This window comes from Desmodus rotundus, chromosome 4, assembly GCF_022682495.2.
Source record: "Desmodus rotundus isolate HL8 chromosome 4, HLdesRot8A.1, whole genome shotgun sequence".
Taxonomy (NCBI): Eukaryota; Metazoa; Chordata; class Mammalia; order Chiroptera; family Phyllostomidae; genus Desmodus; species Desmodus rotundus.
This window is the reverse complement of record NC_071390.1, coordinates 50,874,629-50,898,428: the sequence shown is the minus strand read 5'-3', so window position 1 is coordinate 50,898,428 and position 23,800 is coordinate 50,874,629. Positions and strand designations below refer to the sequence as shown.

At 38.2% G+C, this 23,800-nt stretch overlaps 1 protein-coding gene across 3 annotated transcripts in view; it reads left to right on the top strand.

Moving 5' to 3' along the window:
• ASCC1 (activating signal cointegrator 1 complex subunit 1) overlaps positions 1 to 23,800 on the top strand; it is a 106,308-nt gene that overhangs the window by 43,066 nt on the left and 39,442 nt on the right. For all 3 annotated transcript variants that reach the window (XM_053922621.2, XM_024561328.4, XM_024561327.4), the window contains 2 exons: positions 4,745 to 4,881; positions 11,641 to 11,760. In XM_053922621.2, coding sequence (XP_053778596.1) covers positions 4,745 to 4,881; positions 11,641 to 11,760 — 257 coding nt within the window. The remainder of the gene's footprint in view (positions 1 to 4,744; positions 4,882 to 11,640; positions 11,761 to 23,800) is intronic.

The following is a 23,800-nucleotide window of genomic DNA, read 5'->3' as shown; positions in this document are numbered from 1 at the left end:
CTTAGCAAGTGAACTCAAGTTGACTAAAGTTGTAGGCTCCCAATGAGTAAAGTAAGGAAAGAAAAGTTCTAGAGCTTCCTTTTTCTAGATAGTAAAATAATAAATTTGAGCAGTTTTAAAACCACTGAGTTTGTAGTAATTTGTTACAGCAGCAATAGTATACTAATAATTTTAAACTCACAGAAAAGTTATAAAACTATAGATAATATCCTTTACTCATATTCACCCATTAATATTTTACTCTATTTGTTTTACCTTTTTTTTCTCTTTCCTTTCTTTCTGAACTACTTTAGAGTGCATTGTGTATGTTATGGCCTTTTACCCTAAATACTTTGATATATATTTCCTATGAAATCATTATTTTTACAAACATAATAGCCATATAATTTTCAACTTTAATAAATATAACATTGACACTTTTAGCTATGTTTTGCCATATGTACCCTAATTTTGTCAACACAGCCTTTTCCCCCTCTGATACAGGACCAGCCTGGGATTAGGTATTGAATTTAGTTGTTGTGTCTCTTCAGTCTCCCTGGATCTGGACCATTTCCACAGCCTTTCTTTGTCTTTCTTGATATTGACTTTGTTTTTTGTTTTTTTTTTTAAATAGAATGCTTCTTTAATAAATAATAACTTAAAAAAAATAGAATGCTCATTTGGGGTCTGTCCGATGTTTCCTCATGAGTGGACTGAGGTTATGCATTTCTGGCCAGAGCTTTGCATAAGTGATGATGCATCTGTCTCAACATACCTCTTCTGGACATGATGTCCTTTATTAGCGATGTTGATTTTTACACGAGCCAGCCCAGGTGTGATTGATTTCTTCTATGTGTAGTTGCTATTATTTTTCCATACAACCAGTAGGCAGTCTGTTGGGAGACATTTAAGACTATGCAAAGATTCAGCTTCTCAACAAAATCTCCACTTAGATTTAACATCCTTTGATGATTCTTTCCTGAACCGATCTTCGATGGTTACAAACTTATGATTTTCTAACTTTTATATCTTTGCTATATTTACCAGTTACAATTCATTGTTCTACTATAAGAAACAATGTTCTCTTCTTCTCATCTATTATTGGTAAAGAACTGTGCATTCCTATTTTTCTAGTCATTTATAAATTATTACTCTTCTTAATTATTTTAGTTTTCAAGTTGTTCCTTGTTTAACCAGTAGGGGGCCCTTCAAGGTGGTTTCCGTGTTGGTGACAAGCCTTCCTTCCATACCCCACCACCATTACTCCTGTACTTTCTGGCATAATAAGATGTTCCGGGCTTATCTTGTACTTCCCTGACCCAACCCTGGAGTTAGCCATTCCTCTAAGAACCCAGGTTCCATTTAGTGGGAAATGGTTTTGGAGACCAAAACGGTGCTAGGTGTGCTCAAAATATCTTTACTGCTAGGTCCTTTCCTGTGGACAGAGCTGGAAAATATATGTATGTCTGTGTATATATACATATTTGTGCATACACAGTTGTCCCTCTATATCCAGCAAGGGATTGGTTCCATGACCCCCTGTAGATACCAAAATCCAAGAATGCTCGAGTCCCTTATATAAAGTGGCATAGAATTTGCATATAGTCTATTTGCATACAGGCTGCAGCAGGGTAGGTCTACATATTAGTTCATTTGTGTGGAGTCAGCCTAGTGCTTGGCGTGTGACAAATTCAAGTTTTGCTTTTTGGAACTTTCTGAAATTTTTCTTCCAAATGTTTTTGATCTGCAGTTGGTGATTGAATCCACAGATATGACACCCACAGATGAGTGCCAACTATGTATATTTTAGAAGTCAAGAGTTCACAAAGATTCTTCAATTGTACTCCATCCCACAGCGTTTTTTCCCTCCTGCATTCCATAATTTTTTAAATAGATTTTATTTATTTATTTTTACAGAGAGGGGAAGGGAGGGGGAAAGAGAAGGAGAGAAACATGGATGTGAGGGAGAAATATTGATGGGTTGCCTCTCATGCGCCCTGGTCTGGGAGGGGACCCGCAACCCTGACTGGAAATCCAACCAATGACGTTTTGCTTTGCGGAATGACGCTGAAGCAACTGAGCCGTGCTGATCAGGGTGCCTGTTCCATATTTTTATGTTCCTCCTTACACATTCGCTCAGTCCTATAATACATCTAAAAAAACCCCAACTGAGATATATAGTCAGATTTTGTATTTTAAGTTACTTGACTTAGTTCTTTTTTAAACCCCCTCTGGTATGGATTTGGTATTCATCTGAAATGCAAGTTGGTTAATTTTTAGTTTGCTTCCAACATTTAGTTTTTTTCCTCCTTCTCATCCGTGTTAATAATTTTATTTTGAATATGTAGAGTATCAACCTGCTTCCAAAAATCAAACTGTACAAAGGGCATGTTCAGAACAAGTGGAGCATGTTCCTGAGTCCCTTTTACCCTGTTCTCCTTATCCCTTGTAGGTAACCCACTTCATTGCTTTTTGGTTTATATGTCCTGTGTTCCTTTTTGTAAAGGTAAATAGGTATGTGTATGTTTTCTTACCTTCCCTTCTTTTTTACACAGATGGTAGCAAACTATATGCTCTTGTGCACTATCCTTTTTTCACTGGCCATTATGTCCTGAAAAATCACTTTATATCAGGTTACACATGTGGTTTTCAACCAATCTTCTGTACTTGGACATTTAGATATTTTCCAGTAATGCTCCAGTCACTAACCTTGTGCACAGGTATTTTATATTGTTGAAAATATATCCTCATGATAAATTCCCAGAAGCAGGATTGCTCGGCGTATTAGACACTTGGGCTGCTGTGACAGAATACCACAGACTGAGCGGCTTAAACAGCAGAGATCTATTTTCTCCCAGTACTGGAGGCTTGAAGTCCAAGATCAAGATGCTGGCAGGGTTTTTTTCTGATGAGACCTTTCTTCCTGGCTTGCGGACATCTGCTTTTTTGCTGTGTCCTTACCTGGTCTTTTCTCTGTGTGCTTATGCTCCTCTTTTTATAAGGACACTAGTTAGTCCTAGGCACCTGTCTTGACCAGAAATCTAACCAGTGACCTTTCACTTTGCGGGATGACACCCAGCCAGTTGAGCCACACTAGCCCGGGTGGGTTTCTGATCTTAGTTGGAAAGCCTTTGTCTATATTCAGGTTAAAGAGGAATTCATCCATGTTTTCTTGTTGTACTTGTATAGTTTCATTTTTACATTTTAGTCTTTGATTTGGAGTTTATTCTTGTCTGTGATGCAAACAAAAGATATAATTGTATTCTTTTTCCAAGTATCCATCCAATTGCCCCAACATAATTTATTAACAAAAACCATATTTGCCCCCGTGATTTCAGATACCAACTTAATCATCTACAAAGATCTCTATGTGTACATGGTGTTTTTAACATTACAGGTTGAAAGACCTTTGGCAAAATCATCAAAAAGAAAGATCAAGTAAGAGATGGTCACTCTTTTTTTTCCAGTGTCAATATCCAAATACCCAATTTATTTCAGTAGATTTGGTTTCACTGTATTATTATTATTATTTTTATTTTTATTAGTTTTTCAGTTAGAGTGTATATTCAGTATTATTTTGTATTAGTTTGGGGTAAACAGCATAGTGATTAGACAGTTATATACTTTATAAAGTGTTCTCCCTCCCCAATATTTCAGGTACCCACCTGGCACATATGCACTTATTACAATATTATTGACTACATTTCCTATGCTGTACTTTACATCCATGTGACTATGAGCTTGTACTTCTTTATCCTTCCGCCTTTTTCACCTAGCCCCTCAACATCCCCCCTTCTGGCAACCTTCAGTCTGTTCTCTGTATCTATGAATCTGTTTCTGTTTTGTTTGTTCATTTATTTTATTTTTTAGATTTCACATATAAGTGAAGTCATATGGTATTTGAAGAGATGAACACTCTTAAATTGTTCTGTGAATAAGTCTCAGCAGGTTGAATTATAGGTAAAAACGTGCTTCAGGATTTCTTGGATACTCTTAAAAAGAAAAGGCATGCATACACATGTTTATGTTTAACAGCTTTATGGGGGTATAGTTTACATATCAAAAAAAATACCCTGGCTGGCTAGTTCAGTTGGTTGGAGCATTGCCCTGACACACCAAGGTTGTGGGTTTGATCCCTGGCATGTACTCTCTCTCTCCCCCTTCCTCTCTCTCACTAAAAAAAAAAAATCAATAAATAAAAATAAAAAAAATACTCTCATCTTAAGTGTACAATTCAATTGTTTTTATTAAATTTACAGAGTTGTGCAGCCTTTGCCACAATCCAGTTTTAGAACATCTCCATCAATCCAAAAAGATCCATCCTGCCTCTTTGCAGTCCTCTCCCAGACCCCAGGCAGCCATTAATCTTTCAGTCTCTATAGATTCGCCTTTTTCTATCCATTTCACATAAATGAAATCATATAATGCATCATTGTTTGCATCTGGCTTTTTTTGCTTAGCTAATGTTTTTGAGGTCTATCTGTGTTGATGCCTGTGTTAGTAGTTCACGACTCCATTTCGATTTAATGCCTGTATATAGTATGAAGTGGGGATCCACCTTCATTCGTTTGCATATGGGTATTCAGTTGTCCCAGCGTCATTTGTTGAAGAGACTCTTCTTTCTTCATTAAATTGTCTTGGCCTCCTGGTTGAAAATCAGTTGCTTATATATAAATGTGTGGGTTCATTTCTGGACTCTAAATTTTATTCCAACCATTTATTTTTGTATGGGCTGAGTTTCTTATTTTTCTCCCTTTGATAACAGGATCGTGGAGTTGATGGCAGTATTTTCCAGAATCCGAAAAAACTTCATCTAACGATTGGGATGTTGGTACTTTTGAGTGAGCAAGAGATCCAGCAGACATGTGAGATGCTAAAGCAGTGTAAAGAGGACTTCATTGAGTGAGTAATCCACAGGAGCGGGGAAGGGTGGTTACCTGTCCTAGCCTAGACAACTGGGTGACATGGGAACAAGGGTTGTTGACTCACCCGTTTGTAACACTTGACACTGGGCCATTGTCTGAAAGACTTAGAGTGGATTTAAAGCATATATTTACACATTTTTATGGAAAGCCTCTACCTTAAATTATACTAGTTCAGTAGGCAAATTTTGCTTTTACTAGGACGTGCCATTATTTCTCCAAAAGGAAATTCTCTTTATTATCTATCAAAGAGTAAAGGCTACTGTATTAGTTTTCTGTACGTCTGTAACACATTATTACAAGGTTGGTGGCTTAAAATAATACAAATTTTGTAGTTCTGTGGGGCAGAAGTCTGACAGGGTTTTACTGTGCTACAATCGAGGTGTGGCAGGTTGTGTTCCTTTCTGGAGACTCTAGGGAAGAATCTGTTTCCTTGCCTTTCAAGTCCAGCTTCTAGGGGCCACACACATTCCTTGGTTAGTGGTTTCCTTCCTCTGTATCAACACTTGCAACATCGCATCTCTCTGACCTTTTTTCTGTTGTCACCTCTCTCTGGCCACAGCAGGGAAAGGTTCTCTGCTTTTAAGGACTCCCGTGATTTGATTGAGTCCACCCAGGTAATCCAGGATAATCTCTCCATTTCAAACTCATAACCTAAATCACATCTGCAGAAGTTCTTTGCCATGCCAGGTAGTGTATTTACAGATTCCAGACAGTGGTATGTGGGCATCTTTGGAGAGCCATTATTCTGCTTCCTGCAGTAACTCAACACTATAGCATGATCCTCTAGGAAAGTCTTCAGGTATCTCAGAAATGCAGGCTTTCAATTTCTTTTTTATTAATACAGGTAATTTCGTGTGAGTCCTTGTGAGGATACCAGAAAACTACCCAAGCAAATGTTTTGACTCAGAGAAAGCATTGCTGTTCTAGGTCCTGAGTTGTTATTCTTTTTACTGTAAAATTTTAATTTATACATACATCTGATCTAACAGAATTTTTTAAAAAGATTTATTTATTTATTTTTAGAGAGGGGAAGGGAGGGAGATAGAGACGGAGAGAAACTTCACTGTGTAGTTGCTTCTCATGCAGCCCCTACTGGGGACTTGGCCTGAAACGCAGGCATGTGTCCTGACTGGGAATCGAACCAGCGACCCTTTGGTTTGCAGCCCAGCACTCCAACCTCTGAGACATACCAGCCAGGGCACTAACAGATTTATTTCAAAGAAGCATCTCTTCCCCCCTTTTACTTTACTCCTTTTACTTAGGATTGATGAAGAATAAGAGAATCTGAAGACTGACTCACTTGAATAGTTTTGTTTTAAAAAACATCTATTAATACTATTCAGGTCCCATACTATTGTATCATTGCCTTGTAGAAATGGGTTATCTGGTTCATTGGGTAAAACAAAGTAAAAGGAATAAAAATTTTTCTCTACTTACGTTGTATAAGAAACTGTGTAATACAATGACTTACTTGTAGGCCATTTCTTTCCATTAATTGTTTTGAAGACAGTATTTTTCTTGAGCAAAATCATAAGCTGATTGGGTTTACAGTCTCCCTATTCTTTCTGAACCTCAAACAGCAAAGAATACTTCTTTGCCTCATTTGTTCAGTAATGAACATAACTGTTCTCTCTTGATCTTACCTGAAACTCAAAATAATTTGGTGTTTGTAGTTAGATATTTACAGTTTTCCCTGTATAAAAGAAAACTCTATGTTTTACCTTACAAAGCAGAGCAATTTAGAATGAGTTCTGATACTTTAAATTATACCCAGGTCACTTTTTGCTAAATGAAAGTGCAAGCAGCTACATTTTCTTGACTGCCATTGGGTTAATCCTGCTAAAAAATTTTTAGGGTAGATAAAATATTTGTTTAGAGAAATATTTGGGCTTTTTTACCGTATTAAAAAGCACTTCACCATGTGAGGACACAGTGAGAATGTAGCCATCTGCAATCCAGAAAGAGAGTTCTCACCAGAAATCAAATCAGCAGAACCTTTATCTTGACTTCCCAGCCTCCATATCTGTGAGAATAAATGTCTGTTGTTTCAGCATCCGAGTGCATGGTATTTGGATGACCGGCCGAGCAGATTAAGATGCTGCAGCAGCAGTGTTTTCCTCACTGAACCAATTTTTTGCTTTTTGCCTATTTTTCCTGACTGTGTAGCCCTGAATTTGATTTTCTCAGAATCCTGGAGATTCCATAAGAATCTCATTAAATATACTGTTATAAAATAAATTTTCTTCTTAAATAAAAAAAAAATCAGGTCACAGGTTTTTAGTCATTGAGGGTTTATCCTGAGCTATGTGAGGATTTAGCTGAGTTCCTCTCTTTTATGTCTCTCGGTGCCTTTTGTGTCTAAATGCCAGTCTGAGTCCCTTAAGCATGTTGGGGTTGCTGTGCATAGGTAATGAAGAGCAGCAGCCTTAGTGGGTCCTAAGAATTTTTGACATGACAGGATGGAAACAGTCACTCTAGTTTTTAAAGTTCAGCAAAGCTTTTGAAGTGGGACAAAGTTACCCTGCCAAAAATCTGCAGTGCAGGCAAAAAATCTATTGAATGTGCTCTTTTCAAGAAACTGGGAGGATTTGAAACCAGCAAATAAAACAAACCTCTCCACCCCGCTTCCCCTACCTTCCTCTCTGCCACACATACTTGTTTAAAAAGTATACAATGCAAAATTAATTTACTCCTGAGGAGGACGAGAATCAGAATTGGTTGGTTGATTAGAAATGCTTCGTTCTACTAAAAGGAAGAAATCTTTCCTTTAAAAAAAAAAGATACTTACATTACAGCTCTGGTGAGTAAAATGCATCATCTACCTTTTTTCTTTATCCTTGCTCTTTGATGTCAGCCTTTATACTTCAATAAACAATGGTATTTCTAACCTGAACTTTTTATGATGTAAATATCTTAAAATATAAAAAATGAAAACATTGAAAATTAATAGACCATTGTATAATGTACTGTAGTTTAATTTGATGGCTTTAAAAATTTAAATATTAAATTTGGCTTTATTGGAATTTAATTTAAAATGTGGTGCTACATAGGTATTTTAAAGAAATGGATGATCGAATATTTGTTTTAAATTGGGAGGTAGTTTTTCAGTGTAAGGATGTTGCCTGATGAGAAACAGAACTTCGGTTTCAATTCTTAGGCTAAAGACTAGTGTAGCTGTGTAGAACTATTCACAGTGAATTTTTCATGTGTTCTGTAAATGCTGATGCCCTAAATGTGTCCCTGGTGACCTTTCTTTGTGAGATGTGGAGATGTGCACCACGAGCAGTGAGATGCCTCTGAGTGTAGAGTCTGACCAATAGGCAGCACTTCTGTAGCTCCAGTATCACTTTGCTTGTGCGCACGCGTTCCCAGTAGGCCTGAGGTTAAACCGAGTAAACTAAAAAGGGACAAGAAGGCAGAGAGGAGAGGAGGAAAAATACCCATGGACAATGTTATTTCTTAATTATTGCCTCAGATGTCACTTAATTGAAAAATGTGCTCACTGGTGTTCCAGGTGCAATAGTTTGGTCACCAAGTCAGGGCATCTGTCAGGCAAACCTTTGGGTTTCTCTCCTGTCTAATCTCCCTCTTGATAAATCCCAGGGATAGGGTGAAAAAGTTTCTGTTTCTACTCTTGAGGCAGGCTATGGATCCTGTTTCATTATTTCATTTATTTTTGTTGGTACCCCATCTAATTCCAAGGATTTGAGGTAGTGTATTATAGTGAGGATGTATATACAAAAGAAATGTTAAAGTTAGAGAGCTCACAAACCATAAAGGTGGAATGGGGAAAGAGTTCTGCCTGAAAACCAAGGTAAGATAATTGTACTTGAGCATTAAAATTTAGCACTATTTCGAGGACCATTATACTTGAAGTACATTCCAGAAAGAAATACATCAATTATTATAGTTGTTACCTGATAAAAATGAACATAACTTTTTAGCAGAGAATCTTTTTCTGGTTCTTAATTAAAGAAAAACTGCTTATGTAAATCTTAACGTAAATAAACCAGAATGATCATAAGCAGCATCTTCAGTTGTTTTGCAGAAGGTGCAAAAACATTGTTCACATTGCTTTTTCTTGTATTAACCCCTAGAAGTTAAGGATATAACATTAAATATTAACCCAGTAAAAATATTTTAGTGGGAAAAGAAACTAATGGTATGGTGCTTTCTGGTGCTCTCACTGTGCAGTGTTAAAGCTGAAAAATGTAGAGGAATGTATGGTTAGTATTAGACTGTTCTTTAAAAGATGTTTTATTGCCTGCACCTTGATGGGATTGAATGGCAGTCTTTCATATTGAATTCCTTGGCTATTCCTCGGAATGAAGATACACTGTATGGTTGATTGAAGCTAAAGACCTCAGATAATAGTTCAGAGCTTGGCTTGTGTTTTTGGAATAACCACTTACTGGAGGTAGTTACAGGATACTTATCATCAAGGCTGTAATTTTTCTTTTTCAAATATTTGTCTAAAGTAGTTCAGTTATTTAGTTTCTTACTGAGAAAAATTCTGGTCTTGTGCAATCATAGGGTCTTGAAGTTTTAAAGGAATCTTTCCCATTAGGATTCCTAGGCTATAAAGAGTCTTTTATGGCTTTAGTTCAGTATCAAGAGAACTTTTTTGTTTTGCCTTTTTGGAATTGTCTTTTGGTGGATCCTAGTGTCTTTTTGTCTTTGAGCCAGTCCCACATTTTATTCAGTAACGATATAACACATGTCCACATTCTTCTCAAAATTGTTCAGAACAGCTTCTCCCTTTATAGTAGACCATCCAATCAGTGTTTACCAGAGAGTTATGGAGTACCAACTTTATATACGGCACTGTGCCAGGTGCTGGGGATGTAGAGGTGGACAAGATGGATAGAGTCCCTGGCTTGGAGTCGTGGGGCTTGGAGAACGCCGTGTGTGGTGAGCTGATTTTTAGCTGGGTTTCAGCCTGGCACAGCAAAGCCTTTTCTGGTTGAAGTTGGTATAATCCTATTGATGGGGTCTGTGAAGAAAGCAGGACGGTGGGTTTTATTTACTTAACATGAAAGTAATACATGTTAGTTTTTAAAAAGCCAAAAATTTCAGATAAACAAAAGTGTCACTTGTGGCCTTACTAGCTAAAGATAATTACCATGAATGCTTTGGAGTATATATTCCCATACATTTTTTTATAAGCATATATGTATTTTTTCTTTGAGGTATAAGTTACTTAGAGTAAAATGCACAGATATTAAGTGTAGTTGATGAGTTTAGACAAATGTATACACCCATGTGACCACACCCAGATGAAGATGTGGAACATTGCCACCACCTGATGAAGTTCTTTTATGTTCATCCTTTTCCAGTAAATTCACTCATTCGAGGAGTAACTACCATTCTGATTTCTAGTCCATAGATTAATCTTGTTGTTCTTTAATGTCATATGTATTGAATCATTTGTCATATATACTTTTTGTGTTTGGCTTCTTTTTCATATTTTTAAAAATTGCAACTTTTTAATAGATAACACATTTACATGCTTCATAATTTCAAAGGCACAAAGGATTTGCATTGAAGAGCTTTCTTCCCACTGCTATCCCACCAGGCACCCTGCTGTCTTCTCTAAAGGCAACAGATGTTGTAGTGTCTTTGTATCCTTCCAGAGATTTTATGTATGTGCAAGCAAATATATATAATAATCTTATTACCCCCATTTTTGCATAAATAGTAGTATAGCATGCACATTGTTTTGTGCTTTTTTTTAAACTTAAAAAGATAATCATTACTTATCAGTACCTGAAAAGTGTTCTTAGTCATGAATGGCTTATTTATTCCCCATAGTATTTTGATTTATTTAATCAGTCCTATGTTATTGGACATTTAGTCTGTTCCAGTCTTTTGCTACGCCAAACAATGCATCAGTCAAAACCCTATTGCATCATATCAGGAGATACATGTTTGGTTGTTTCTTTTGTGTGTGTGTGATAAGCTTGGCCAGTAAATTTGGGAGTGGTGTCTGATCCACTGTTTATAGAGCTCTCTTTTAGAAGGATCTCTTTATATTTTCTCTAACCTTTTGTCTAAGTTGTAGCAGCCATTGATGATCTTGCTAAGATCCATTATTTTATCAGGAGTTGCAAAATGGTGATATGGTGATACTCTAATTCTGTCATTACTTCTGCATTTATCAGAAGGAATTCTGTAAAGAACTGTCCTTTCTCAGCTATCATTGCATATGTAGCTGAATTCATAATTAGGGTTGACTCATAAATGGAATTGTCTGCGCACAGGGTTTTTCTTCTTGAAGGCTTTTTGTAAATATTGCCAAATTGCTCTTAAAGAGGTGGTATTAGCTTACAGCTCCATCATTGTTACATGAGTGAAATACTGTTTGCAACTTGTAGAAATAATGACACTAACTTTAGTTGAATTCTGATAATCCACTACCATCGGACCAGCCTGAAAGAATGACGTAAAAAACCTCAGAGGTGGGCAACAAAGTAAATGTCTTTGTCAATCGGAACTGTTATTGCTTGACTTTTTCTCAGAGAATGCTAGTGTGACTTCGGAAATACTAGTGTTTCTAGTTTGCATATATTAAACATGTATGAATTTTGAAATTAGAAGGCTAGATAATGTTAGTAAAAACCCCAACAACTTCATTTTTGTAAAGTTTGACTATGTATATTAACCATGATTCAAAATATATTATCATAGCCCCCTTAGCTTAAATAATTATAAAAATCTAATGGTTTTTCCTTTGCAGTGATATTTCTGGGGGCAAACCCCTGGAAGTAGAGATGGAAGGGATAGAATACATGAACGATGACCCAGGCATGGTGGATGTTCTTTATGCCAAAGTTCACATGAAAGACGGCTCCAACAGGTACGTTTCTGGAATACTTCTTTGTTTCCATCAAGAGGTGCCTAAGAGCATCCCTGGAAATTCGGTTAGTTGTGATTCCTTTTCTTTCAGATCTTATTATTGCAAAGAGTATGTCAATTCTTTCTTTTTTTTTTTAAATAGTAAGCTGATATCTTGAAAAAGGAATTTATTATAGAAAAATTATTTTAGTCTGATAATTATTAAGTTACTTGGGTGATCAATATTGATAGTAGCAGTTTAGTTTTATGGAACTTAGTGCTTCCTTCATGTTTTCCAGGATAATAGGAGGCTGGAAGGATGGCATTTTAAGGTGTTAGTTATAGTTACAAAAGTGAAATAATGCAGATCTAGTGACTTCCCGGACAAAATGGTGATAACCATATCAATTTCATAAGATTATTAGGATTGATTTAATCTATATAAATGCTTTAGAACAGTGCTCGGCACTTACTAACTCATCAAAACATACATCAAAAAAAGTGTTCACTCTTGTTTATTACCACGCCTAGATTCCTTTTAGGGATTCTCAGTCTGCACTGTAGGCTATTTCTGAGGCTATTATCCTCAGCATCCAGAGCCATTTCCAGTGTTAATGCCATTTTCAATGTTACGACCTTTGGTGAGCAGAGGAAACCAACTTGAGTTAGAAGTTTGTTTTTGTGTGATTGTTTTCATTAGGGCAGGATAGGACAGAGCTCGCACTGAACCAGAAACTGTCTAGAGAAAACCTTTGTCTCCAGGCAGGGCCTCAAATTCATTTGGCTTCCTAGAGGATTGCTTGTAATATTTCTCTCATCACATTTTGAATTGATAATCTCAATTATCTTGTGTCTCATTTCAATTGGGAGGGAATTTGGAGAGGAAGGGAGGAAAGATGGTGCAGAATCACTTTTTGTGTGTGTGTCCTGGACCGGCTGGCATGTGACTAAAGGACATACCAGTGGCCCCGGGAGATCGTGTCCTAGGGCATTTCACACATTTCTGCCAGGTTCAAATTTGATACCTTGATGGATTATTTCCTTTGTGTTTTAAGTCATAGCTTTCCAAACACCGTTACTACGTTGTGAAACTACTGTGTATGGGATATATTACTTTTGAACTTTGTGAGCAGAAACAAGGGATAAGACAGCAGTTCTCAGACTTTTCGGTTTCATAAATCTCTTTAGTTTCTTAAGAATTACTGAATGGCCCGAAGACCTTTTCTTTATATAGGTTATGTGAATATTTACTTTATTAAAAATTAAAACTGAGAAATTTAAGATTTGTTAATTCATTAACATAATAGTAGTAATATAATTTCTTTTTAGTTATAAATAACATTTTTCATAAAAATTACTCAATTTTCCAAACCAGAAATTTTAGTGAGAAGTAGGCATTGTTGTTTTATATTTTTATATATTTCTTCAATAGAAGATAGCTGAGTTTTACCTGCTTCTCTGTTCAGTCTGTTGCGATACGCTCTTTGACTAGATCATGTAAGAAATGCAGTGGGAAAATTGAGGAGTACTTTACTGGCTTTTCAGACAATTGTGGATATTTGATAGTTCAGCGAAACTTGAAAGTCATATTTTTTAAAGGTCAGTTGTAGTGTGAAATCTGAATATATTAATGTACATTTCATTATTATGTTAAAATCCATTGGCCTATCTTGTACTTTACCTGGATCTTTAACTTGTGCATTATTTTGTAACATTGGTCATTTAGAAAATATTGTTTCACTGAATTATGCACATCTTCCAAATGTTAATATATTACATTATGTGATATTAAAAATACATGCTAATATCACTATTAATTTCATCAAAATCTGTAAGCATTGGGGAGCTGTTAAGCTCCTAGTAGCAGATACATGTTTTCTAGAATTTGGATTTTCATTTGAATGCTTGAATTTCATTAGTGGTAGAAAATACTGATAACTTTTTTCTCGGAAGTTCTTTTTGGAAAAAAAAAGCTAAATAGCCAAGTCCGAATAATTAATTTGTCTGTTAGTTGTTCTTTCAAATAAAAATTGTGTCACAAGGACAGAGAGGCTAGTTTAGCTCACAACTCAAAGAACCCCACAAGTGCTTTTCCTCCAGGTAGCTGTCTGTTTCAGTACACAGCCCAGCGCTCCGCACACACTGCCAGTTTCATCCCACAGGAGACTAAAAAGGCATGCACTCAAGGGCTGAGGTTTAATAATGCTATTTTTACTGCTTCATTAAGGATAAATGAAACTGGCTTTTTTTTTAAAATTTTATTTTTAAAACCGTGACTGTATAGTGAAGAATATACTTCTAGTAGTAAAATCTCGTGCTACTGCCTTAATCTTTGTTAAGGTACCAGCAGTTTTATCATTGCTTTTTCAATGCAAATGTCATTGCAGTGAAAAAGGCAAATAATGTCATATAATTATTATAAAAATAGTTCTGACCTCACAGACCCCCTAAAAGAGTCAGCTCATGAGCAACCTTTGATTTTGTTAGTGGAAGGGGGACCAGGCTCAGAGTGGGTCTGCCTAAGGTTCGACTTCATGCAGGAAAGATTTCACAATACGAGTCCAGGTGATTTGGAGGGTATGTTTATTAAAGCTGGGGACAGTGGAACAAGGACGGGCTTAGGATAGAAGAAGCAACAGGAGAGAGACTAGGAGGGGCTGCTAATTTGGCACTCTAGACACAAGGAAAGAAGTGAGCCAAGGTGGAGCTGCTGTCAGTTCACTGGAGAGTCAGAGAAAAGGGAGCCTTGGAGACAGGGTCAGGGGGTTAGTCTGGGGTGAGCTACTGCTGCCCATTGCTCCCCTGGTTGTAAGTCTTCTGGGGAACCCCTTAATGTTTAGGAGAAAGAAAATTCACTGGAAAAGGAGATTTGAGTGAGTGTTCCCCCAAAAGGGCCCTTGCTGGATTCTTTGTCTTGAGAGGTTTTTATCTGTTTTCCAAAGGTGGGGATTTTAGGGGAGGCCTCAGGGGAGATCTCAGTAGAATATTAATCAGCTTTTCCAGGTGTGCCCCTTCGGCACTGTGGGCTCCACTGATTGCTCAGTGCCAGGGCAGGGGGTCTAAACCTTGTGATCAGTGATGTGCCTGGGGAGGAAAGGCCACCCTGGGGGTGCAGTCCACCACCAGTTTTGCCCATTGCTAGGCATCGGGGGGCTCTCTGCCCTGGTGACCTTCTGTATCTGGTTGTAAATTGCTCCACCAATTTGTTCAGTTGTCTCAGTTTCCCCATTCCATTTGCCAAAGAATTTTCCTAGCTTTTTACTAATCTGCCTCAACCTAAGTAAGATTTTTATTTCTAACATTTAAGATTGCACTGTTTCCAGGGAAAATTACAGCTAACTTTTGTTCAGCAATTACTCTTATCTGGCACTGTACTTAGATTGTATTATCTCCATTTTACCTTTACATATTTGTATAATGTAGATACTATTATTGGGCCCATTCAACTGATCAGGAAGGTTCAGAGAGCTTGAGGAACTTGACTGAGGAACGCATCGATAGCTCTGAACCCCTGTGCCGCAATAAAGGTTTCCAGTGTGTGTGCGCTAGGTGGAGTAGGATAGACTCCGTTCTAGTTTTTCTTTCTAGAGTAAAATGGAAAATTGTAACCCAAACTTTTTTGAAAGTGGTAAAATTCTTTTTATTGATTGATTGATTTTGAGAGAGAGAGAGAGAGAGAGAAACAAATATCAATTTGTTGTTCTACTTATTTATTCATTCACTGGTTGATTCTTGTATGTGCCCTGACTGGGGAGTGAACCCATAACCTTGGCATATCAGGACAATGCTCTAACCAACTGAGCTACCCAGCCATGGCAGTGGTAAAATTCACATAATATAAAATTCACCATTTTAACCATTTTAAAGTGTACAATTCACTGTGTCGATGTAAGAACACCCAAATCTGTAGAGAATTTTCGTAAGAGTGTATTTAAGCCAATCTGGTGATATATGCCGGGAGCAAGATCTCAAATGGTCCAGAGAGAGTAACAGTTTTGCATCTTCTTTTATGCATTTGAAATTAAGGAGGGAGGGGATGTCAGGAAGATTGGAGAAGGCAAGGGGGATATTGGGTTACAGGACAGTTAACAAGATTATGTGCTCTCTTGAGAGTTAATATCACCTTGGAGGAGTACTCTGGTGTTTCAAAGGTTTGTTAACCTAGATGGGCAAGAACAATAGGCAAGGCTGGCTTAAAACCTTTCACTAAAGAAGTTACAGGCTTGGGGCATGACTGTGTACCCTGACCTGCCTGCCTGGTTAGGAATTTATGATCAGATCAACCTGTGGGGCTACTTCCCATAAACTCCTCCTCTCCCTCCCCCATCCACACTGGCAACCCCTTATCTATTTATTGACTGTATAGATTTGCCTCTTCTGGATATTCCCTAAGAATGGAACCATACAATATATGGCGTTTCTGTCTGGCTTCTTTCATTCCGCATAATGTTTTCAAGATTATCCACCGTGTAGCATGTATCAGTGTTTCATTTCTCTTTATGGCTGAGTAATATTTCATTGTATGGAAATACTGCATTTTGCTTATCTACTCATAGTTGATGGACATTTGGGTTGTTTCTACCTTTTGGCTATTGTGAATAGAGCTGTTTTCAATTCTTTTGGGCTGACTCACTTTTTAAATGATTAAAATTGGGGTTTTAATTTCTTTGATTAACCTTGTAACTTTATGGGGCATCATAGCTACTCAGCCTGACCTCTCTTAATTTGTTTCCTTTTCCTCTGTTACGGGATTTACTTAGTTTTTGTCAGTACCAGTGTAAACTTCACTGTTGTGAGACTAGTATCTGTCATAGTCTTACAGACATGCAGGTAGCGTGAAGCTATGTGAAAAATTCATGTGGGGTTACAGTGTTTCATGAGATAAAATAGTGAATACTTACTAATTTAGAGCTTCAAGTCTGTTTTACCAAACATGTGTCATAGACTCTACAGTTTTGATTTACTGTATTCTTGGTGGCCCCCAGAGGGAAAAAGTGGTCACTGAGAAAACATGATAAAATCATTGTCTTGAGTGTTTTCAACTGGATATGTTTACCCTTTGCTTTTAATGATTAGACCCTTAGTTCTATAGAAGGTCTTCAAGTATAGAGAATTAATAGGTTTTTGAAATTTGTGAACCCAAAAATAAATATGAGAAGCCAAAATGAGAGGCAACAAGCATTCTTTGTTTGAAATCCAAAAGAATTTGGATTAGTTATTTGGGAAGCACTGGTTCCGGCAGAAACCCAAATAGTGTTCCTAATAAGGATGGCAAGGGAAAGGACAACAATGACATCAGTTACATCAGAGAAGGAAGGCATTTCTGTAGGTGCAGATAATCTAACATAGAGACGCTACTTCTAAAGAATGTTCTAAATTTTCAGTGCAGTACTCATCACTTTCTCGTTATCTTTGCAAATAGTTGTTTGGGGTACAGTATTGTTTTAGGCTTAGTCCAAAGGTTAGTTTGCACAGTTTAAACACTCCAAAGCTTTAAGGAGTAAGACACCCAAGGCAGTGGGAGGGTGGCAGCTCTGACTCCATTTTTTCTTTTAAGATTGTATTTATTTATTTTTAGAGAGAGGGGAAGGGAGGGAGGAAGAGAGGGAGAAAAATATCCATGTGAGAGAGAAACGTTGGTTAGTTGCCTCTTGTATGCTCCCCAACCAGGAACCAAACCTACAACCCAGGCATGTGCCCTGACTGGGAATTACACTGACAACCTTTTGCTTTGCGGGATGATGTCCAACCAAATGAGCCACACTGGTCAGGGCAGCTCAGTTTAAAGTGGCTCCATTTATATTATTTTTTATAAATTGGAAGAAAAATAAGAGCTATAGAAACTAGATGTCTTTTGAGGACAATGCTCAGACATAATTCGTACCCACATTAATGAAAGGGTAAGGGCTCAGAAGGTTGAAAACAGCCTTTATGTTGCCACAGATCCAGCCCTTACAGGTTCTGTACACTTCCTGTTGTAAAGGCCACGTAAGTTGAAAGGTCTTGTGGAATGTCCACTGGATCCACTAGTGTGATCAACACAGAACAGTTTTGAGTAATTCCCACCTCTTTTACTGCTGTATTTTCTTTTTTCAAGAGTTTATTTATTTATTTATTTTTAGAGAGAGGGGAAGGGAAGGAGAAAGGCAGGGAGAGAAACATCAATATGTAGTTGCCCCTCGCATGTCCACTACCAGGGACCTGGCCTGCAACCCAGGCATGTGCCCTGATCGGGAATGAACCGGCAACCCTTTGGTTCGCAGGCCAGCACTCAATCTACTGAGTTACATAAGCCAGGACTATTTTTTCTATTTATTGCTCATTCCTCCTTCAGAAGAGGCACATTTGTGTTACTTTAAACAGATTTATAAATTCTTCTCTCCAAATCTGTAGTATCTGAGGGACTTGTACACCTCTTAACTTAATTCAATATTAAAACTATTTGAATGCCTTCTTTGTGCAAATTATTTTGCAAGGCCATGTAAATTGATGCAGAATTTAGTAAGACAAAACTCTGTTTTTAAGGAACATTTAATCTTTTTAAAATATATATTTTTTATTTATTTATTTTTAGACAGAGGGGAAAGGAGAGAGAAAGAGAGGGAGAGAAACATCAGTGTGTGGTTGCCTCTCACGCAGCCCCCACCGAGGACCTGGCCTGCAACCCATGTGCCCTGACTGGGAATCGAACCAGTGACCCTTTGGTTTGCAGGCCGGCACTCAATACCCTGAGCCACACCAGCCAGGGCAGAACATTTAATCTTTTACATTTCTTTATATGAGGAGACACAGCTCAATATGTGGCATGAGAGAGAGACCATGTTGTAATAAAAATACAAACATTCAACTTTCTTTGTGTGATTTCATATATTTTAAATCAAAGATTCTCTTAAAATAATTGAGTGTGTGAACGTGAAGTGCGTGACCTTTAAAAGGTCGGAGCCTCTTAGATCAGGTTTTTTCCTCTGGATGCAGCAGGTAGTGTAGCTACACTCATTGACGCATCCTTGGGTTTGGTAAAGCATGACTGGGTACGGAATTTGTGTTCAAGCTTTCACTCATTACTTAGTAGTCAGCTGTTGCTAAGAGGTGAGTGTTGAACACAATGGCTATTCTGTTCTGTCTGTTACTCTCTCAAGACACCACCCGTGCCCCTCTCCTTTGGCTTTCTCACATTTTACTGAGCACATGAAACCAGTTCATCAGCCTCCTTACTTTTTCCTTCACTATCTACCCATTTTCATTGTACCCACCCCACTCAATTTCACTTTCTTCCTGACCTCTGATGATGTTAATCCCTTTACTTACTCTGTGAACCTGTACCTTCTTATCCCCTCAAACACCTATCACCAGCAGTTACTTCACCCTTGAGGGCATTTCCAGTCTCCTTTTCAAACCTCAGGTGTCTTTCAAATGGCCTGCATGTGAGGTGCAGTAGAACCTAGGGCTCTGTCTTGAGGAGAAGGCAGGTGTCAGTAATTAAGGTAGACTGGGGTGAGGGCCATGGTTGAGGTTCTAGGGGTACAGAGGTGAACAGCAAAACTGTGTCCTTCTGTGTGCAGGTTTTGTAAAGGGGGACTTCAGAGAGGAGGTTTCTTGGCTGAATAAGGAGTTTGCAGGCCGAGGGAGTAGCATTTTAGGAAAAGGGAATGATAGCATGTGTAGCTCTAGAAGCACTGTTCTGTGCTGTGTAAACAGCTGGGTTTTCATTTGGTCACTTTTTTATTTAATAAAAATTTATTGAATGCTCACTTTGTGCCAGGCACTGTGCCAGGCTATGAATATAGAATGGTTAAAAAAGCCAGACACAGTCATTGTCCCCTTATAGTTTATAGACTAATGGAGAAAACAGATGTTAACAAATAACACGTAAATGTGTAATTGCGAAGTGTGATAAAGATGAAGCGGGGCTGGGTGGGGAGTGGGGCAGAAATGGTGCCCTACTACAGAGAGAAAATACCGGGACTGAGGGTGGGCAGGGCCAAGAAAAGCCTCTCTCAGGAATTGATATTGAATTGAGATCTAAAGGAGTTTATAGGCAGAGGAGGTGGGGAGACTCTTCTCCCCTTTTGTTGTAGGCAAAAGAAAATGCAGAGCAAAAGCCCCGAGGCAAGAAAAAGCCGAGCAAGTTCCATGTATAGATGAGGCATCATGAGAGAAGGGAGAATGACATGAGTGGCCTTGTAAGGAGTTTAGAGGGGCTTGGGTTGAGGCAGTAGCAGTAGATAAGAGAAAAAAGATTAAATACAAGTACAATAAATAAAAAGAAATCCATATCAGGGTAAATTACAATGGAACTGCAAAACACTAAAGACAAAGAAAAACATCTTAAGTCACGTATAAAGGATTGACAATTACAACAGTGTTCTCAGTATCAACAGAAGTCAAAAGACAGCAGAATATTTTCCAGAGAAAATAATGGTCAACCTGGAATTGTGTATTTAGGAAAAATAATTTTAAAAAACAAACGTGGAATAAAGACTTTATAGACGAACAAAAACTCAGAATTTGTCACCATGAGGTAGCTGCAGTAAAGGAGCTGCTAAAGGATGTATTTCAAGGAAAGGAAAACGAATCAGAAAGTTTGAGATGCAGAAAGGAATGGTGAATACTTAAAATGGCAAGCATTGTTGATATAATTGGCAGAATTTTAAAAAATAATAGAATTGATGTTGCTCAGCTAACATAAATGTCAGCTAACAGCATGCAAGTCAGGACTAACGGGAATTCTGGAACTGAAGTATTTGAGCGATTTTTTATTATTTGGGAGAGGGTTGTTAAGATATTTAACTTTGTTAAGCGAAATGTACATAGTAAAATTTCACAAGTAAGTCTGAACATAATGGGAATAAATTCCAAAGAAATAGAAAATGGAAAAGGAACAAATACAAATTCAACCCCAATAAGGGTAAGAAGTATGGAAAAGAAGTGGAATGAGGAGAAATAAAAAGTAAGATAGTACGAACAAGTCCAGACATATAATACTTATATGTTAGTGAAATAAACTCACCACTTAAGAAAGGTACTATAAGATTAGACATGAAGAAAATTCAGTTATATGTTCTTCACAAGAGATATATCCACAGCATGAAGTCGTCAAGGAGTTCAGAACAGGCCTCCCCAAAATGTGCTACTTGGCATGTGAATTATTTTGAGCTGAAGGCAATTGGGACCCTGCAGGCTCATGAGAAACTTTTACCTCTTCCTTAAAGAATTTAAATTAGGGGCCTTGCCCATAATAAGGGTTAGCACCGGAGATAACTTTTTATAGCCTTTATGTATGGCAGGGCAAACTTCTAATTACCGAACATCTGCCCTTCTGACAGTCCTGCTAATGACGTTCCTCCCCTCTGAAGCTCCGAGGTACCTTACCTCACAATGTGAATGTCATATAATACCTCCCTTTCTGTCTTTGAACCTCTCATGTGTGTGGGGTTCCCATATGTATGTATGTAATTAAATTTGATTATTTTCTCTTATTAATAAATCTCATTTAGATTTAATTATAAGACCAGCCCAAAAGAACCTTAAAGGGTAGAGAAAAGTTTTCTTCTGCCCCTACAGTTGAAGTAATAGAAAGGAAAAAGATATGGTAGACAGAAATAGCAAAAGAAAGTTATCATAACAGAATGAATATCAAACATGATAGGCTTAAAGAAAAAATGCATTATTAGCATTCATGAATACTATTACATAATGATGAAAGGTTCAACTTACCAGGAGAATGTAACCTAAACTTATATGAAGCAAGCAGAACAGCCTCGAAGCAGATTAAGCCAAATTGATATAAATAATGTTTGGGGGAGGAAGAATTTGAGAAACACAACATTATAAGGAAGAGATTGTAACATATCTTCCAATTATTGGTAGGTCAAGCAGCTATAAAATCGGTAAAGATACAGAAGATTTTAACAAATAACAAATTCAATGCAATAGTCATCTCTAGAATTCTATATCATCATTAAAGAATTCATGTTCTTTTCAGGCTCATGAATCAGTTGAAGCAGATTGATGATATAGTAGATCATAGACTGAGGCTTCATAAATCTCAGTGAGCTGGTATCTTACAAATTACATTTTCTCGCCAGAAATAAAACAAGGTTATCTGCAATTATCAAGTTATTAGAAATAATAAGCCTTCCGCTGCAGCCGCCACTAAGGAACAGCAGCCATGGCTCTCCACTGCCCCATGCCCGTGAGCCTCAGCAAGGGCCACAGAGTGACAACGTGCACAAGCTGAGGCACAGCCACTGCCATGGGCATCTCACCAAGCACAGCAAGTTCGTGCGGGACGTGATCCGAGAGGTGTGTGGCTTTGCCCCCTATGAACAGTATCGTATGGAACTGCTCAGGGTCTCTAAGGACAAGAGGGCCCTGAAATTCATCATAAAAGGGTGGGGACACACATCCATGCCGAGAGGAAGAGAGAGGAGCTGAGTACCGTCCTCAGTACCACCAAGTAAGATTCCCACCCTGCCTGGCCCACGGGAGCCTTCACAACATGGCCTCAGCCTTCCTTTCCATTTCATCACTGCCCTTCCCTCTCTAACAATTTCTCACCCATCCTTGAATATGTTGTATATTTTATATTAAGTCTTTCAGTTATCGAGGACGAAATTCTTTTAGAATCACCTCTGAGTCTTGACTCTAGTATCTCAGAAAAGCTTCCACTTCTCACCACCTCCACTGCTGCCACCCGGCCCCCTGGATTACTGTGACAGGCCCTGACTGCTTTCCTGCTTCCGTCCTTGCCTCCACGTGGCAGCCAGAGATTTCCTTTTAAAATGTCAGTGAGACCTTGTCCTTCTTCTGCTGCAAATCCTCCTCGTCTCACTCAGAGTAAAACCCAAAGTCCTTCCTTACAAGGGCCCAAGAGCCCTATGCAAGCCTCGTGTTCTTTTCTTACTTTACTTTTCTGTATCGTTGTACTATACTGATTTTTCCTTTTTTCTTCTTGCCATTCTCTTTCAGCCTTTCTGAAGTCTTCCTTTTCTTATTCCTCATCCTTATCAATTGTCTTTGCTGGTTCCTTCCCTGTCCCTTACATAGGAGTATCCCGTAGGGCTCAGTCCTTAGCTCTCTTCTTGGCTTGCTCTGAATCGCCCCTCCCCCTATGACTGCATCTGTCCCATGCTTTTAACTACTGTTTTTGCACTGATAACTCCCAAATCTGTATCTTTTGCCCATCTTTTTTCTTGAGCATCAGACTTTATTTCCATCTCTCTCCTGGACGTGTCTTACTTGATACCCTGTGCCACATATTCAAAAGCAGACGAAGTATTAACAACCCTCTTCCCCAGGACAACACAACATAATAGCAATTCTCCACAACTCCCTGCCTTGGTCAGTGACCCGCCTGGTTATTTAAGGCAGCCTCTGGCAAGTCGTTCTCACCTGCTCCCTCTGCTTTAGCACTGCCATGTCTGAGGGCACTTCTCTCTCTCATTGCTCTTTTGAATCCATTCCCTTTTCTTGATTTTCATTGCTCTTGCCATAGTTTAGATCTTCATCCTCCCCACACCTATTTTTAAAAAAGATTTTATTTATTTATTTTTAGAGAGAGGGGAAAGGAGGGAGATAGAGAGAGAAACATGATGTGTGAGAGAAATAGCGATTGGTTGCCTCTCTTACGCCCTCAACTGGGGACCAGGCATGTGCCCTGACTGGGAATTAAACCGACATCCTTTCGGTCCACAGATCAGTGCTCAGTCCACTGAACCACACTAGCCAGGGCAATAGCGCAGTCCTTAAAGCACGTACTCTGAGCCAGAGTGAATGAGTTCTAATTTTGGATCTCCTACTCACTAGTCATGTGACTTTAATCAAGTTTCAAAGCCTCTCTGTGTCTCAGTTTCCTCAAAGGTAAAATAGAGATAATTTTTAGGAGGTTTAAATGATTTAACATACGTAAGGTGCTTAGAATATTGCCTGACACACTGCTTGCTATTTGTACTGGTAACAGTACTGCCCAGCTGACTTCTGTGCCTCTGGTCTCTTCCCCTCCTACAACATTTACTACCCTGCCAGAGTCGGCTTTCAAAAATGGACATCTGATCACACAC